The sequence below is a fragment of the Aulonocara stuartgranti genome (assembly GCF_965226115.1).
Source record: "Aulonocara stuartgranti genome assembly, chromosome: 4".
In the NCBI taxonomy this organism is placed as follows: domain Eukaryota; kingdom Metazoa; phylum Chordata; class Actinopteri; order Cichliformes; family Cichlidae; genus Aulonocara; species Aulonocara stuartgranti.
The window spans coordinates 22,961,968-22,977,108 of NC_138942.1; the positions used below are offsets into that span (position 1 = coordinate 22,961,968).

Here is a 15,141-nt window from a genome sequence, read left to right on the forward strand (position 1 = left end):
TCACTACCTGGTAAACGTGTCTACTTGAAAATCTCCCATGTACGCCATTTCTTTCTTATTGTTGTAATCATGAATCCTTTTCCAAACTTGCTGTGTTCTATTTTAAGATCTTCGTCCATTTCACTTTGTCAGGCAGGTTCTACTTAATTGATTTCTTGGTCTTGCAGAAATCACACCTGATGAATCAATGTCTTTCTCACACAGGGCCTGGTAGATTTGGACATATTTTTTTTCCCTGATTAAAAACCTGAAACAAAACTGCACTCAGAGTGTAATTCCCATGAAATTTTACAATAAAGCCTAAAATATGGTAAGTAGTACACTGCAACATGGGAAAAGAGAAAAAGACAAGACACTGGAGAGCAAGTACGTATGCACACATTAATACCCAGTAGAACACTAGTTACAAACAAATATGTTTTATTTATTCAAAGGCATTTTTCGAAAGGTAAAAGAAAAATAAGCACAGATAAATTGATGTGTTGAGGCTGAGTATTTGTTCATAAATCTACTGGATGTTTGACCAGTGTGCCGCTTGAAGAATAAAATAAACGAGCTCGTACACATGATGTAGTTTTCTGCCGGTCCACTAGGTGTCGGTAGCAGACAAACGTTCAATCTGATGATGTGACCACAGGACAAAAAATGTTAACAAATCACCAAAGCTGCCACAGAAGCTGCAACAGAGGACAAAATAACTAGTATATTGTAATTTAATTGGCTTTTAAAACAATACAAGGAAATGAGCCGTTAACAAGCAGAAACTGGAAATTGAAAAACTGCTAGCCTGCGGAAAACAACTCCACGCAGCAAAATATACACTGACAACATTATGGAGCAACATGAGACTTTAAATCAATTTGGAATTAATACTTCATTAAACATTAGAAATATTTCAGATGCAAAAAAGAAAGAAATCCCCATAAATACAGTTTTGGTTTCAACAACTCAATTTTTTCTGTCAGTATGACCTTATGACATCTACATGGGTATAAAACACACTACAAGAAAAGTATACTAATAAATTCACTCTAAAGATAATAACGTGTTTTATGTTGAATATCTACAACTGAAATGAAAGGGACAAACTATTTCATTTTTACTTTGTAGTGCCATAAAGACTGATTTGGTATGAGTTGCCCAGTTTTAGAGCCATCTGCTGTAGAAATATTCTTTCTTTGGATAAAATAAAACCAGATAACAAGGTGACTGCTTTGTGGTGCTAAAGATGGCTTTCTCAGAATCATAACCCAGTTACTCAAAAAAAACAAAAACACACAAACCTTGTTACGAATAGTTTTTTTTTCTATAACTGGGCCATGACTTCTTAAAAGGAAAAGACCAGAGTATTTTTATTTGTTTTGGTTAAAGGCGGGGGAATTTGCTCTGAGGAGGTGGCCATTTCTAGGGCGACTCATGCCAAAGCAATTTAGATGAATAAATAACAACACACTCAATTGGGAAAATATGTTAATTTAACTTATCTGATCAGATGCCATGTTCAAAACGTTGATTTATCCACAGTTAAATATTGGTCTGCTTTAAAAATCATTACATCATAACTAAAGTAGAGTCAACATTAACAAACATTTTTGATAAAAGGCATTTAATTACATGAGGCTTTTTACCAAGTGAAACACTAATGATGACAACTTGACAAAACGCATGAATATCATGGTAATCTTGGCCTTTAACACGCTGTTTTGTTCATTTTCAAGTATCGACTTGGGATAGTAAAGCTTAATAACTTCAATTCCACGCCTTTTCCACAAATCTTCATCACCGGTGAGTTAGCAGGTTACAAACTTCTGTGTTCCAAGCTTTATCTAACATTTCTCTTTACAACAAAAACAGCACAGTGCATCTCTGAAGTAATCCAGCACAACTATAATCGCTGATGCCCATGATGGTTTCAGTTCTTTTAAAGTAATGCAAGGAACTGCTGGCAGGTATAACATCTAGCTTACTATTAAAAGCTGACACATGAGTAAGTGCAGAGATGCTAGAAATGTTCCAGTAATGGACCAAGCAGTAACCCAGCCAGAGAGGGGAAAAATATGGTAATTACTTCATACATCGCCAGTCGCATGATGCTATAATCTAATAAACAGTGGTTTCAAAAGAATAGCTTCAAAGAAGCTGTGAACAAAACAAGCATAGTAATAACAAAGAAATGTTCATTCTTCTTTGAAGTTTACACATTTCTATGTCGTTTTAAATCCCAAATCTCACAGCAAATCACTGGTTCCTTTCTAACCATGAAAACACAAAAAGTAACATAAGAACATAACAAAAAGGTTAAAATCCTACATCTTGTATCTCTAACTACTGATTCACTACACTTCTATGCTGTGGTTAATATTTGTTTATTTATATGCCTTTTATTTTATAGATAAAATTTTTATCATTTGAATCTAGCCTTAACTATACACACACAGCAAATCTGTACAAAATAAAGTCTGTCAACTATAGATTCACAAAAAAAAAAAAAAAAAGCCTTTAGCAAGTCTAGGAGATGTCAGACAAGCCTCCACACTTTTTCCTTCTTCCACTATTATCCTTTTGGATAAAACAGTCCTGTGACTGGAGTTGGTGGAAAGCAGGAGACAGCGACACAACAGGGGGAGACAAAGCAGAGCTCTCTTCCTGTGTTTTTGCCAAGGGAAAGGGAGGAAGGTGAAGGTAAGTTCTCACAAAATGCAGCAAGGGTCCTCTGGAGCCTCGTCTATGCAGAGCAGTGGATGGGTGATGAAGTCACCTAGGCTCTTGTGGTGTGCATTTGCATCGAGCTGATTTGACCTTATGTAAATGGAGCTAGCCAGCACAGTGTGCCATGCTGGAAAAGGTAAGGTTACACTGTTTAAACAAGGCACTGCAGATCAAATGTGAATCACGGTGCACTTCTCGCCTTAGATAATTGCAGAAACATACTGCAGTGGCTACCACAGACGTAAGCAGGGGAAAAATTGGACTGCCATGTCTCTAAAGGACTTGAATCCTAAGAGTCATCTTTGCCACACTCAGTAAGAACAATGTACCATCAGGAACAAGAAGCTCATGCATAAGATGGACCAAAAAAGTACTAAATGTTTTCTAGATTTGCACCTGTGATTTGAAATGATGCAGAATTTGAAGCAGATTCCAATAGAAAATAAAAAATAAGGGTTAAAAAAAGAATGTTAGATGAGAAAAATTGTTTGTTTGTACTCATATGTTCAAGTTTCCATTTATAGAATTTGAATATTGTTTATATAAGCCTATTATGTCTATTTGCGTTTCCTGAGCACCAGGTACACGAGGCCACTGATGAGAGTCATGGGGAAGCTGATCCACGCCACAACATAAGAGGAGCCGAATGAGCCTTCCTGAAGGTCATGCTTATGAAAGCTTTTGTTCTCGGCCGTGTAGATGGACACCGCGATCATCACACATAAAGCTGGGAGATGAGAGAAGAGATAAGGAAAAGGATGGAAATCATACACACGGATAGTGGATATAAGTTGCATTAGAACATTAAAAGTTAGATGTGTTTTACATACATGCCAATATCTGGATAATGGCTGTGAAAATGAATCGCTCTCCCTGTTTGATCCTGAAGAGCTGAAGGATGAAGACGAAGAAGCTGACGCAACACAATATAGTGGCAAGGATCATGGTAGCCTGGACTGCCTGCAGATAAGCTGAGGAGAGAGAAGTTAGAAGTTGTAGCATACCCAGACATACATTTACAGAGATATAGGAAGTATACACACTGTCTTACCTGCATTCACAGTGTGACTGTCCTCAATCGATTCGCAAGTGGTGTTACATGCGTACCATAAGTCACTAATAATGTTAATGCCAGGTCTTGATACCACCCACCACGCCTACATCAGGGATAGACACAAGCATTGTTAAAAAAAGTGAAATGATTTATGTTAAAGGAGTATTTATTTTCAGTGTGTACTTACATTGTGAATGGTGGCAACGAAGAGCAGGATGGCTGCAGCCAGATGAAAGAGTATGATGAAAGCTAAGACGATCAACATGACTGCCCTTCCGTCTAACTTCTATCTGCTTTTTGTCACCTGTCGGTCAAACTGGTTAAATACCCTGCAGGCAGTTACCCCTCGCTGTTTGTTTCTCCCACTGGCTGATTGTCAGTTTTGGTGGAACCACTTCTGTATGTTTATGCTGGCTGTCAGACAGGCGGGGTTGCAGACTGATAGTGAGGAATGGATCAAGGCCGCTCACATGAAAAGAACCTGTTGGAAGCAACATGAGTGTAATAGCTGAGTAAATGAAAAAAAAGAAATGATTTCTTTAATCATCATCATCATGCATGATCGATACCAATATCGATATTTGGTGATGTAAAAATTCAGCTCGTATAGATACACAAAACAGAAACAGATGTCCCAAAAATGTGTTATATGTGGTCGTTGATAAGTCCTAGCTAAGATAATATGACAATGTTGTAGGGCTGCACGATTTGCATAAAATGAGAATCACGATTTCTTTGCATAGAATTGAGATCACGATTTTCTTTTCCAATATAAATATTTATTGCGCTTAACTGCACATCAACTTCGTAACAGTTGAGACTGAACATAAAACAATAAATAAACATAAAAACAACAAATGTCTCACGTTTTGTTGTTGCCGCAAAATGTACTGCTTGAAATTCCGTCTCCACCGTTGCTGGACACTGCGTGTATAGAGCAGGTAGTGCAACAATAGAAACGCACTGTGTAGCGTTTGTCGAGGGTGTTGATCATTTTCCTAAATCCCTCGTTTTGCACAGTGTTGATGGGAGCCATATCTTTGGTCAGGTGATAAGTAATAGCCTCCGTAATTTCTTTGTGCCTGCGGGAGTTCGACGGGTATAGGGAAGCGCTGTATAAGGTTCCCGTTATTGATGTTTGGGTGGTTGACCGGGACGGATTTTCTCCTGTCACTTTCTCGTCATCCCTGACATGTTCTCAGTTGTTTTTTCCCTGCTAATTTTAGCATCACACGGCACAGCTTCTGTATCACGTGGTATAAGGCTCCGCCCTCGTCATTTGTTGAGCAGGAAGAGTGAGCGCTTGTTTTCATGCAGATTACGTCCCAGATCAAAATGCAATACAATCATTGTCGTCTGTGTTTTGTTTTTGTTATTTTGTTTTTTTTTTTGTTTTTTTAAATCGTTGTCATTTGGAAATGAGATCGCACATAAGTATAAATCGAGATCGCGATTTTCTAACGATTAATTGTGCAGCTCTACAATGTCGTTTAAAAATAATCTTCCTTTATTTTCACAAGTGGTCGATTACTCTCGATTACTAGTCGTCGTTGACTGTCGAGTGCAGAGTTGCAGCGTGGTGGACAAACTAAGCAAGATCAGCACTCATGGTTTGAAGGGCGTTTCTCCTGTGTCATCTTTATTTTTTTCATTTTAATTTATGAGCTAATATGTGCCAACATACATATAATGCCAAATAACTAATATTGGCAATGTCAACACAGTCTTTAACTGTTTATGGTCATTGCACAGTCATACCTTGTACAATAAATGGTAAATGGTAAATGGCCTGTATTTATATAGCGCTTTACTAGTCCCTAAGGACCCCAAAGCGCTTTACATATCCAGTCATCCACCCATTCACGCACACATTCACACACTGGTGATGGCAAGCTACATTGTAGCCACAGCCACCCTGGGGCGCACTGACAGAGGCGAGGCTGCCGGACACTGGCGCCACCGGGCCCTCTTACCACCACCAGTAGGCAACGGGTGAAGTGTCTTGCCCAAGGACACAACGACCGAGACTGTCCAAGCCGGGGCTCGAACCGGCAACCTTCCGATTACAAGGTGAACTCCCAACTCTTGAGCCACGATCGCCCAATAGTACAATGAAACTGGAGTACTGTCCAATATCAGCCTTCAAAGAAAAGCAAGCAGTAATTACAATATCGACAGAATAACATACATACAGAACAAAATATAAATTATGTATAGAAATGAAATGTATAATAATATAGCACTGACAGGATTTTTTTAACTATTTAGAAAATATGTAGATAAAGCATCGCTAAAAACTTCAATTACAATCCGTCTATGTATGTTCTGTTACATTGTGTCCAAATAGCTGTCAAAGAAACAGTCAGAAGCCTCAGAGTCTTCCCTTAAATTAAAGAAAACACACATCTTATGTTTTGTCCAGCAAATCATGTGTACATGTGTGTCAAAGAAAGAGTGGGTGTTTTACACAGTATATATACACACATTTACAATGTGTGGGAGTGTAGTGTATACTTTGCAGTGATTAAAGGCCTTCATTCAGACTTTATGGCAGCGAGGACTCAGCAGTAAACTTTTGGGGCGGGGGGGGGGTGTGTGTGTGTGTGTGTGTGTGTGTGTGTGTGTGTGTAAATCTGTGTTTTGTTCAAACCTGAGATTAACCAACACAATGATACACAATTATCAGTTACAAATTTGATAAAAAGAATGCCAGTAAATCAAGATGCACTGCCATGGATACATTTCAGTAAAGTTTACATATTTCAAATGAACCAAGGGCACTCAGTGTGCAGGTTCAAATACCAGCCTATTCTACTTCTTCTGCAGTGTGACCTTAGCCTTTGTAGCAGTATGATTCAAACTAAATGTCCAGAAGTGTATGGTTTCACAAATCACTGTTGACAGTCATAACAGGTTGGGTGTATCTGTTAGGATAAGACGTATTTGTGTCTGAACAGGCAGTTATTTGAACAATAAGTTACTGTGTTCTCTTTCTGCAAGGTTGCGCCTGATTTATTTTCTTTTGTTATTTTCATTAGTTTTTATTTGTGTATTCTACAGACAAATTCCTCAGAGTGAATAAAAATGTGGATTCTATTAAAAACAAAAAAACAAAAACAAACTCAAGCATACCCAGAAAACCATGTGTGAGAAAATCCAGGGTTGAGTTTTGCTCCGCATAAAAAAAATGCCTTGTCAGCATCATTCGGTTATTTGGCTGCAAATGCTCACATAACACAGGATTCCAAAATCTACAATTCAACTGTGACATTTTACAGCACAGCTTTAATGGCACTTTATAATATAATGTGTCTGCAAATGTAGGCCTACATTTCTGAAACACATACTGACTAGCATCTGCGTCACACAGTGTCACACATCAAACTCTACCGTGGAGATAACGCACATAAAACAAAACATATTATTTAGATTTCTGGAAGTGCCTCCCACCTAAGGTTCAGAAGCTTACGAGGCACAGACGCAAGCATATTTAAAAGCATGTGAGTGTACACAATCACACACACACACACACACACACACACACACACACACACAGCCCCAGCCAGACTGCAGAGGAATTAGTCTTCCCCGCCAAAATGGAGTCACAGTAAAAACAGTCTCTGCCCACCAACAGGAAGCAGGTCACAGTTTTTGTGTGCGAGTATGCGGTTGTGTGATGTGCCAAAGGATAGGTCCTCCCTGTCTGGGTAGGGGGGAAGGGGGCACCAGGTGGTAAATAGTAAAAAGGAAGCGGGAAAATAACAACAGCCATCTAAAAGCACAGGGTTCAGGTTTCCAACAAGTATGCGAACAGCAAGGGCTTTTCAAGCCAAAAGATCATAATGATACTGTTCTGAAAATCAAACTGGAGAAGACAAAGGCTTGGTAAGACTCATTTAAACCGAGACCAGAGGTTGTGAGGAAAAAAAACTACAAAGAAATGGAAGTGAAAATCCTGTCGCACGTGAGCCTGCAAAATGTTTATTCTCAACATAAACGCTTTGAGGCAATAAAAGCCTGCGATGTCTGTGTTTATATGGTAGTTTGGTGTCGTTGTGTGTTTATATGTGACACCTTATATATAAAGTAGCTACTGTATGCCAACTCTCTCAATATCCACACAAAGTAGTGAATAGCACACATATAACACTTTATAATAAATCTGTTTCTGTAAATCTGATTTTAGTTTTTGATTTTACAGAGAAACGCTAGCACAGTGAAGGAAGCATCGAAAGACATTTGGGAAAAAGGGCGGCCAAAGTTAAAAATAAAAGATAATTTAATTCACTTCCAGTGCAATGCATCTCTTTGAGCCTAATCTGACCTGCAGGGACATTCTTTGGAGTGGAAAATAATCCCCAGACATGCATATGTGGGCACACACAGCTGGATCTTCTACTGTCTGCAGCTGCCTTCTCATCTCAGCAAAGAGAGGAGGAGCACGGGAGGAGGGTGGGATCAGAGAAACAAGGAAGGGAACCCAATTGGAGGGAAATGGAGGGAAGGCAGAAAAACAAAAACATGAGCCTAGAGGCACATACTGAGTACAGTCGTGCAGACTTTGATGTATGCACACATACACAGAATGCAAAATCGCAAACATTTGGGAGCTGAGTTAAATATAAGAAAAACATACGATTCGCATAAGGAAAATGTAGATAATTGAAAGTAAATGAAATAAGTGTCTTTTGTGTTGGTGAGTGCTTGCACTGTAAAGATCTTCATTACTTTGACTGCCAGGCCCCGATTATCATGAGCATGATTAAAGAAAAGAAAACAACACTTACTACAAACATACCCTAACATTAGCCTAATGTGGACCCTGCACTCCCAGCGACCCTAATGGGTTTCCCTCAGCGCTGATAGTAGAGTGTGAATTGTCGTTCCTCTGACATCAGGCAACAGCTGACACACAGACACACACACTATCCACATTCATGTTGCATACATTAGCCATGCTTCTTTGACCTGCTTCACACCAACACGGCACAATTTGTCACACCTTATCTATCATAACAGACAGATTTTATTTGCCTCAACTGTGAGGTGTGCGCCACCAGAACAAGTAATAACAAATCTATTGTAACACCATCTTTGTCGTGGTCATTAACAAATGTAATCTGAACTAAGATGTGATGTTCACAAGCGAAATGTAGCTGCTAAAGGGTAACCTACAGAAGTTGAATTTTTGCTGTTATGTTTTCCCTGTGAGGCTAGTGTTTTTAGAGCTATTCAAAGTGGGTTTACATGGTTTAGGGGCTTTAGTTTTGTGAGACCTTCTCAGCACAAAAAAAAATGACCATGGAAAGTCTCTAGTCGGAAAAAAGAACAAAGTGAAGCTTAGCTTTTCTCCACATCAGCAGCAGTATAACTCAGGTCATTTTACAGTAAGTATATTATCCTGTGTTTTGTTTGTACAAGATGTGACAGTTCCCTTTGTGTTTAACTTTAGGAAAGTCTGGCATACGGCTAGGTGTAAGCAGAGAAACACAATGACAGATAACTCCAGTTACCTTCCCTGTCACACAGATACACACACGCTGACAAACACCACAAATGAAGCCATTCCTCCTCTCCACTCAGCCTTATAATAGGAGACTGGGGGGAGACTCAGTCAGTGGAAGAGTGCAAGTGTGTATATGTGTGTGCTCATGTCGACTGATTCCCTTGTCTGGTGGAAAATGCTGACTTTTAATGTCCTTTTTTTCCCTCTTTTCATAAAACACAAAGCCACAGACTTAACTGGGCCTCTGCATCTCACTCCCCCGCCTCTCTCACTGTCCCATTCTCCCTTTCTCTCTACTTATCTCTCTCTCTGTGTCTTTGGCCATGGAAAATTGGATTGAGGAAAAAAAAGAAGAGAGAAGGGATAGAAGACTTCCAGTGGAGCCCTCTGGCCCTCATCTGCCTTTACTCTTGAATACTCCTTTTTGTGTATGCACAAATATTCAAAGAAGCTTAAGCTGACAATTGAGAAACATTTGCTCATGAAAAACTCAATCTCCATGAGAAATTAAGACTCATTTTCAGTGCTTTGGTCATAGACTTGGTCATAATGTTAAATTTATATATCATAAGATTCACTTATAGCAAAGGGGAACCAAATCTTTCTGTGTGTATACGACTTACAGGCCAAGCTTTGGATTACCTTTACACAAAAGGTACACTTTCCCAGGACCGATGGCAGAAATCAAGCATTATGTATCTATAAGAGGTCTTTTTTAGATATGATGCTGCATTCTAGATGCAACTTTACAATTACTACAAGGGGAAACATTTTAGTTCATCCTTAGGGACAGTGTTTGGCTACATTTGTAGACCAAACCCTGTATATTGTGTAGCAAGTCAACAGTACTGTGCTGTTTTAGGGGGATTTAAATGACTCAAAGTCATGCAGCATCTGACTGAATTTGAAGGACACAACAAGGATTGGTGAGACTTTAAATGTCTGTGTTGAGGAGACCCAACCTGGCTTCATCTTTCAGGGACTAGCTTTAATGGGACAACACAACATTAGGCTTCAAATATTCAATAAAAGTGGTACTCTGGACTGACTGTTGCTCTATTCCTTGCCATCCATACTAAAATATTAGGAGAGTGTACAATACAGTCTATGAAATTGCAGATAGACCAGTTACTTCGGTGGTTATTTGTGTTATTTGTCTGTGAATGCATACAAATGACATATTCACATCCCAAATAGACAAAAAGACTCACACAATATCAAGTTTTTCTGAGTACTAGAGAAGGGTAACATGAAGTTACAAAAGAGCCCAAAAAATAAGAAGAATCTGCACACATATACACAACTGTTTTCCTTCTGGCTTCAAATACTTCAACACAGGCATTCTTTCATGTTGGACGCTAACATGGTTTTTAGGTGTGTGTGTGTGTGTACGTGCTTTTCTTCACACATTCCTCATGTGACAGTGCTGAGTAATAACTTCCACATGGAGAGACAGAGGGAGAGAGAGGTTAAGTAACACCTGACAGAGAGATGAAAAGGAGACCTCCACTCACATCTCCATCCCTATTTATTTATATTGTTCATCTTTTTCTGTTCTTCTGTCAGTCACTTCACACTTGTTCCCTAATCGCTTTCATCTGTCAGCGACGCTTAAAATCTCTCCATAAGCCTGCTGTCTAATTCCCCTCCTATCATATGTCACTCATGTCTTTCCGCGTGCCACATTCTGTATGAGGGGAAATGCTTGTGGCTCGCTACCTCGTGTCACAAAACATAAGTGTAAGAGGGAAAATGCTTCAGGAGTTATTCTGCCTGAATTATACATCCAAACCCTCTTGCACTCTAAAACCTGACTCTGATGGGATGAAAACACACCACCTTCAATATGGTGGGATGATGGTATCCATCAAAATGCAGCCACGTTTAGCTTCACTCCTGTATTTAGCAATTTATCCATCCATTTGCTCACTCAGTCTCTTGCTTAACGCACTTGTTCACATGTATATTCCCTGTATGTGATTATTAAGAGATATGGAAACCAGATTTCTACTCAAAATATAGCTTAATGTGGGGCGATCGTGGCTCAAGAGTTGGCAGTTCGTCTTGTAATCGGAAGGTTGCCGGTTCGAGCCCCGGCTCCGACAGTCTCTGTCGTTGTGTCCTTGGACAAGACACTTCACCCGTTGCCTACAGGTGGTGGTCAGAGGGCCCGGTGGCGCCAGTGTCCGGCAGCCTCGCCTCTGTCAGTGCGCCCCAGGGTGGCTGTGGCTACAATGTAGCTTGCCATCACCAGTGTGTGAATGGGTGGATGACCGAATGTAGTGTAAAGCGCTTTGGGATCTATAGGGACTAAGTAAAGCGCTATAGAAATACAGGCCATTTAGCATTTACCATATTGTGATTGCAGCATGGTCTATACCACAAGTGGCATTGAGGCTGGAGTAAATAATGCTTTGATGCCTCAGTTCCTATTTTCAGGAGCGTGTTGCAACTTGACAGAGCCCCCTCCCGCCAATTTAACTTTGCCCACGCCATCCAGTGTATCCACATTATTGCAGTTCAACTGTAACCCTCCCATTTCATATGTCCTCATATCTTTCTCTATACTTTTATCTTATTTGTTGCTGGAGCTAAAAAAAAATCTGTAACCACAGAAACCTAAAATAACATAGTCTAATGTTATTTTCTATCCACAAGAGGGCGACAGGCATGAAGAGAAACAGGGATCTACCCCATTGAAAACTTAAAGACAGGGATAAAGGCATTACAGTGTGTGTACTGCATTTAGATGGCACACCTTAAATATATTATAAGCAACATATATAAAGCATAGTCCCGGAAACCACAACCACAGCAACATAACAGCCTTCTGTGTCATGTTGCAGGAAGCCCGATCTTTAAGTCCCAGAGTTCACAGGCGCATATTTTCAGCGTCCATTGAAAAAAAACGAAAGAAAAAACTAAATGTTTATCCTCCTTCCCAAAACACTAAAGTTTCTTTCACTGGACTTAAAAATACGTTTTACTCCCACACACATTATCAAAGTGGCTGACAACGCCCCTTTTATTTCCAATGTCTGAACTTGGAGCTGAGTTACAATCTGTGTAAAAATACCCACAGGGCAAAACACGGCAGTAAGGGACCCTTAAACCCTGCAACAAACAGTAAGAGACGGCCTAATGTCCAAATACGCTTAAACAGACATACCATAAAATATATTTTTTTAAGGTTCTGTTTATTTATATATTTTGTTGTTGTTGTTGTTGTTTTAATGTATTAATTCATGTATTTATTTATATTTTTTAGACAGCTGTCTTCTAGAGCAGTAAACACGTTACGCTGCACTTCAAACACATAAAGTTGCTCTGAGTGATGCCACAACTCCCACATAGAAAGTTCTGTTTGGCATTTAAGCGCCAAACTAAACTTAAAATAAAAGTTATCAGGAAAGAAAAGTTCGCTCACCGAATTTGGTCCAAGCACGAAAAACAACTCTTCTGTGGAAGAAACAGCCTCGAACGTGAGAAAACAGCAGCTGTCGTTCTCACTAGTAATCAAAAAAAACAAAAAAGTACAAATGCACGTCCGCTAGCCCGGCCGTCGAGAGCGCGCGAGGGAGGGAGACCTGGAGCTGGGTGTGGTTTGGACTCGATGTACTGGGAGGTCTACGTGTGCGCGCGCGCGCGTGTCGATGATAGGTGACAGGAATTTGGGGCCCGGCGGGAAAAAGAAAAGAAAAGTATGGTGAAAAAAATAGAAAGTTTATATTTCCTCACATGGCTACAGTCTGAATGAGAAAAAACAAGCGGAAGGAGTCCGAGGACAGGGAGGGAGACAAAAGGAAATTAAAGAGATAAAAGGGGATGAAAAGTGAAGGAAAGGAAGGAATGAAGAAGGAATACTGAAAAGGGGCGAGGAGCGGAAAAACAGTTGACTCTGTTACCTGTGTTTTCTTTAATTTAGATTTTTTAAGTATTCCTTCATTTTAGAGGTCAAAATATTTGACCCAGGACCCCCCCCCCCCCCCCTTGTATTCTTATCCACCTTAAACACTCCTTTTTCATTGTTGTGGTATTTCTGGACTTTACCTCCGAGGCCCAGTGTGGGCAGCGTTTGGATTTTCTGCTCATAAAGTTTGGTTTCCAAGTATAGCACTGCTTTCTTGGCGGGCTGCCACAGCTTGTTATAATTAAAAGTTCTTTCTCTTAGGTTCTGCCACAAATTTAAAACAACTGCTTCTTGGAAGGCCCACAGTTTACATCCACACAAAGAGCAATCATGAAAAGACAAGCACAGAAAATGAGATCTCCCTCTTTAAGCTCTCACAAGTCACTGCTTTGCAATCAGAATCCTGCCCTGTGTCTGTTTGCTGACAAGCACTACCAATCTCTAACACTCCAATATGTCATGCAAAAATACACTATAATGCCCAAAATTTTCACTCACCCATTTAAATCATTGAATTCAGGTGTTCCAATCACTTCCACATTCACAAACATTTTTTTTAAAGAATGGGTTGCTCTCATGAGCTCGGTGAGTTCCAGCGTGGTACTTTCATAGGATGCCACCTGTGCATCATATCTAGTCATGAAACTTTCTCACTACTAAATATTCCACAGTCAGCTATTAGTGGTATTAAAACAAAGTGAAAGCGATTGGGAACAACATGAACTGGTTGGCAATGTAAAATCACAGCGTGAAGTCCACGGATGCTGAGGCTCATAGTGCACAGAGGTCACCAACCTTCTGCCGACTTGGTCGCTACAGACTTCCAAAGTCCATGTGAGTTTGAAATTAGCTCAAGACCGTGTATCAGACACTACTGGACTCTATGGAGACATGTTCTCTGGAGTGATAAATCATGCTTCTCTGCCTGGCAATCTGATGGACGAGTCAGGGTTTTCCAGGACAATGGTACTTGTGTGACTGCATTGTGCCAAGTGTAAAGTTTGATGGAGGGGGATTATGGTGTAGGGTTGTTTTTCAGGAGTTGTACAGTTTGGGGATGGTCCCTTCCTGTTCCAACATGGCTGCACAACAGCACACAAAGCACAGTCCATAAAGACATGGATGAGCAGGTTTGGTTTGGAAGAACGTGACTGGCCTGCATAAAGTCCTGATCTCAACCCAATAAAATATCTTTGGGATAGAGCAGAGACTGTAACCCAGGCCTTCTCATTCAACATCAGTGTCTGATCTCACAAATTTGCTTCTGGAAAAATGGTCAGAATTTCCCACAAACACTTCTAAACCTTGGTAACCTGGGCAGCACGGTGGCACGGTGGTTAGCACTGTTGCCGCACAGCAAGAAGGTCCTGAGTTCAATTCCACGATCGGGCTGGTGGAGTTTGCATGTGTGGAGTTTGCATGTTCTCCCCGTGTTTGCGTGGGTTCCCTCCGGGTACTCCGGCTTCCTCCTACTGTCCAAAGACATGCAGCTTGTGGGGATAGGTTAATTGGATAATCCAAATTGCCACTAGGTCTGAATGTTAGTGCGAATGGTTGTTTGTCCCTGTGTGTTGGCTGTGCGACAGACTGGCGACCTGTCCAGGGTGTACGCTGCCTCTCGCCCTATAACAGCTGGGATAGGCTCCAGCGCCCCCTGCGACCCTGAAAAGGATAAGTGGAAGTGAATGGATGGATGGGAACTCTTCTTCCCTGAAAAGTTGAAGCTGTTATAGCTGCAAAGGGTGGGCCGACATCCTATTAAACTCCATGGATTAAGAATGGGATGTCACTCAAGGCAGATGTGCAAATACTTTTGGTAATTTAATGTATTTTTGTATGGTATGCAGTTGATGTAGTTTTAGTTAAGGTTAGCATAGTTCCATTGGTCTGCAACATTCGCCTAATTTAACAGAACAATCTAGTAATTTATGTGTGATGGTGTCTTGCAAAGATGTAGATGAG

The 15,141-nt window shown here is 40.4% G+C and overlaps 1 protein-coding gene across 2 annotated transcripts; it reads right to left on the reverse strand.

Annotated features, from left to right (window-relative positions):
• Window positions 1–403: 403 nt before the first annotated feature.
• On the reverse strand, window positions 404–12,863 carry emp2 (epithelial membrane protein 2). 2 transcript variants are annotated; one of them, XR_014276194.1, is made up of 6 exons: window positions 12,697–12,863; window positions 3,951–4,244; window positions 3,761–3,866; window positions 3,540–3,680; window positions 1,589–3,436; window positions 404–1,484 (listed from the first exon to the last, which is right to left on the reverse strand). XR_014276194.1 is itself a non-coding variant. In XM_082529454.1 (5 exons), exons 2-5 carry the CDS (start codon window positions 4,026–4,028, stop codon window positions 3,267–3,269), a joined length of 495 nt encoding a protein of 164 aa, XP_082385580.1. In that variant the 5' UTR covers window positions 4,029–4,244; window positions 12,697–12,863; the 3' UTR covers window positions 404–3,266. The 2 variants fall into 2 exon arrangements, 1 of the variants encoding a protein (XP_082385580.1); XM_082529454.1 differs by having other exon boundaries at window positions 404–3,436.
• Between the last annotated feature and the right edge of the window lie 2,278 nt (window positions 12,864–15,141).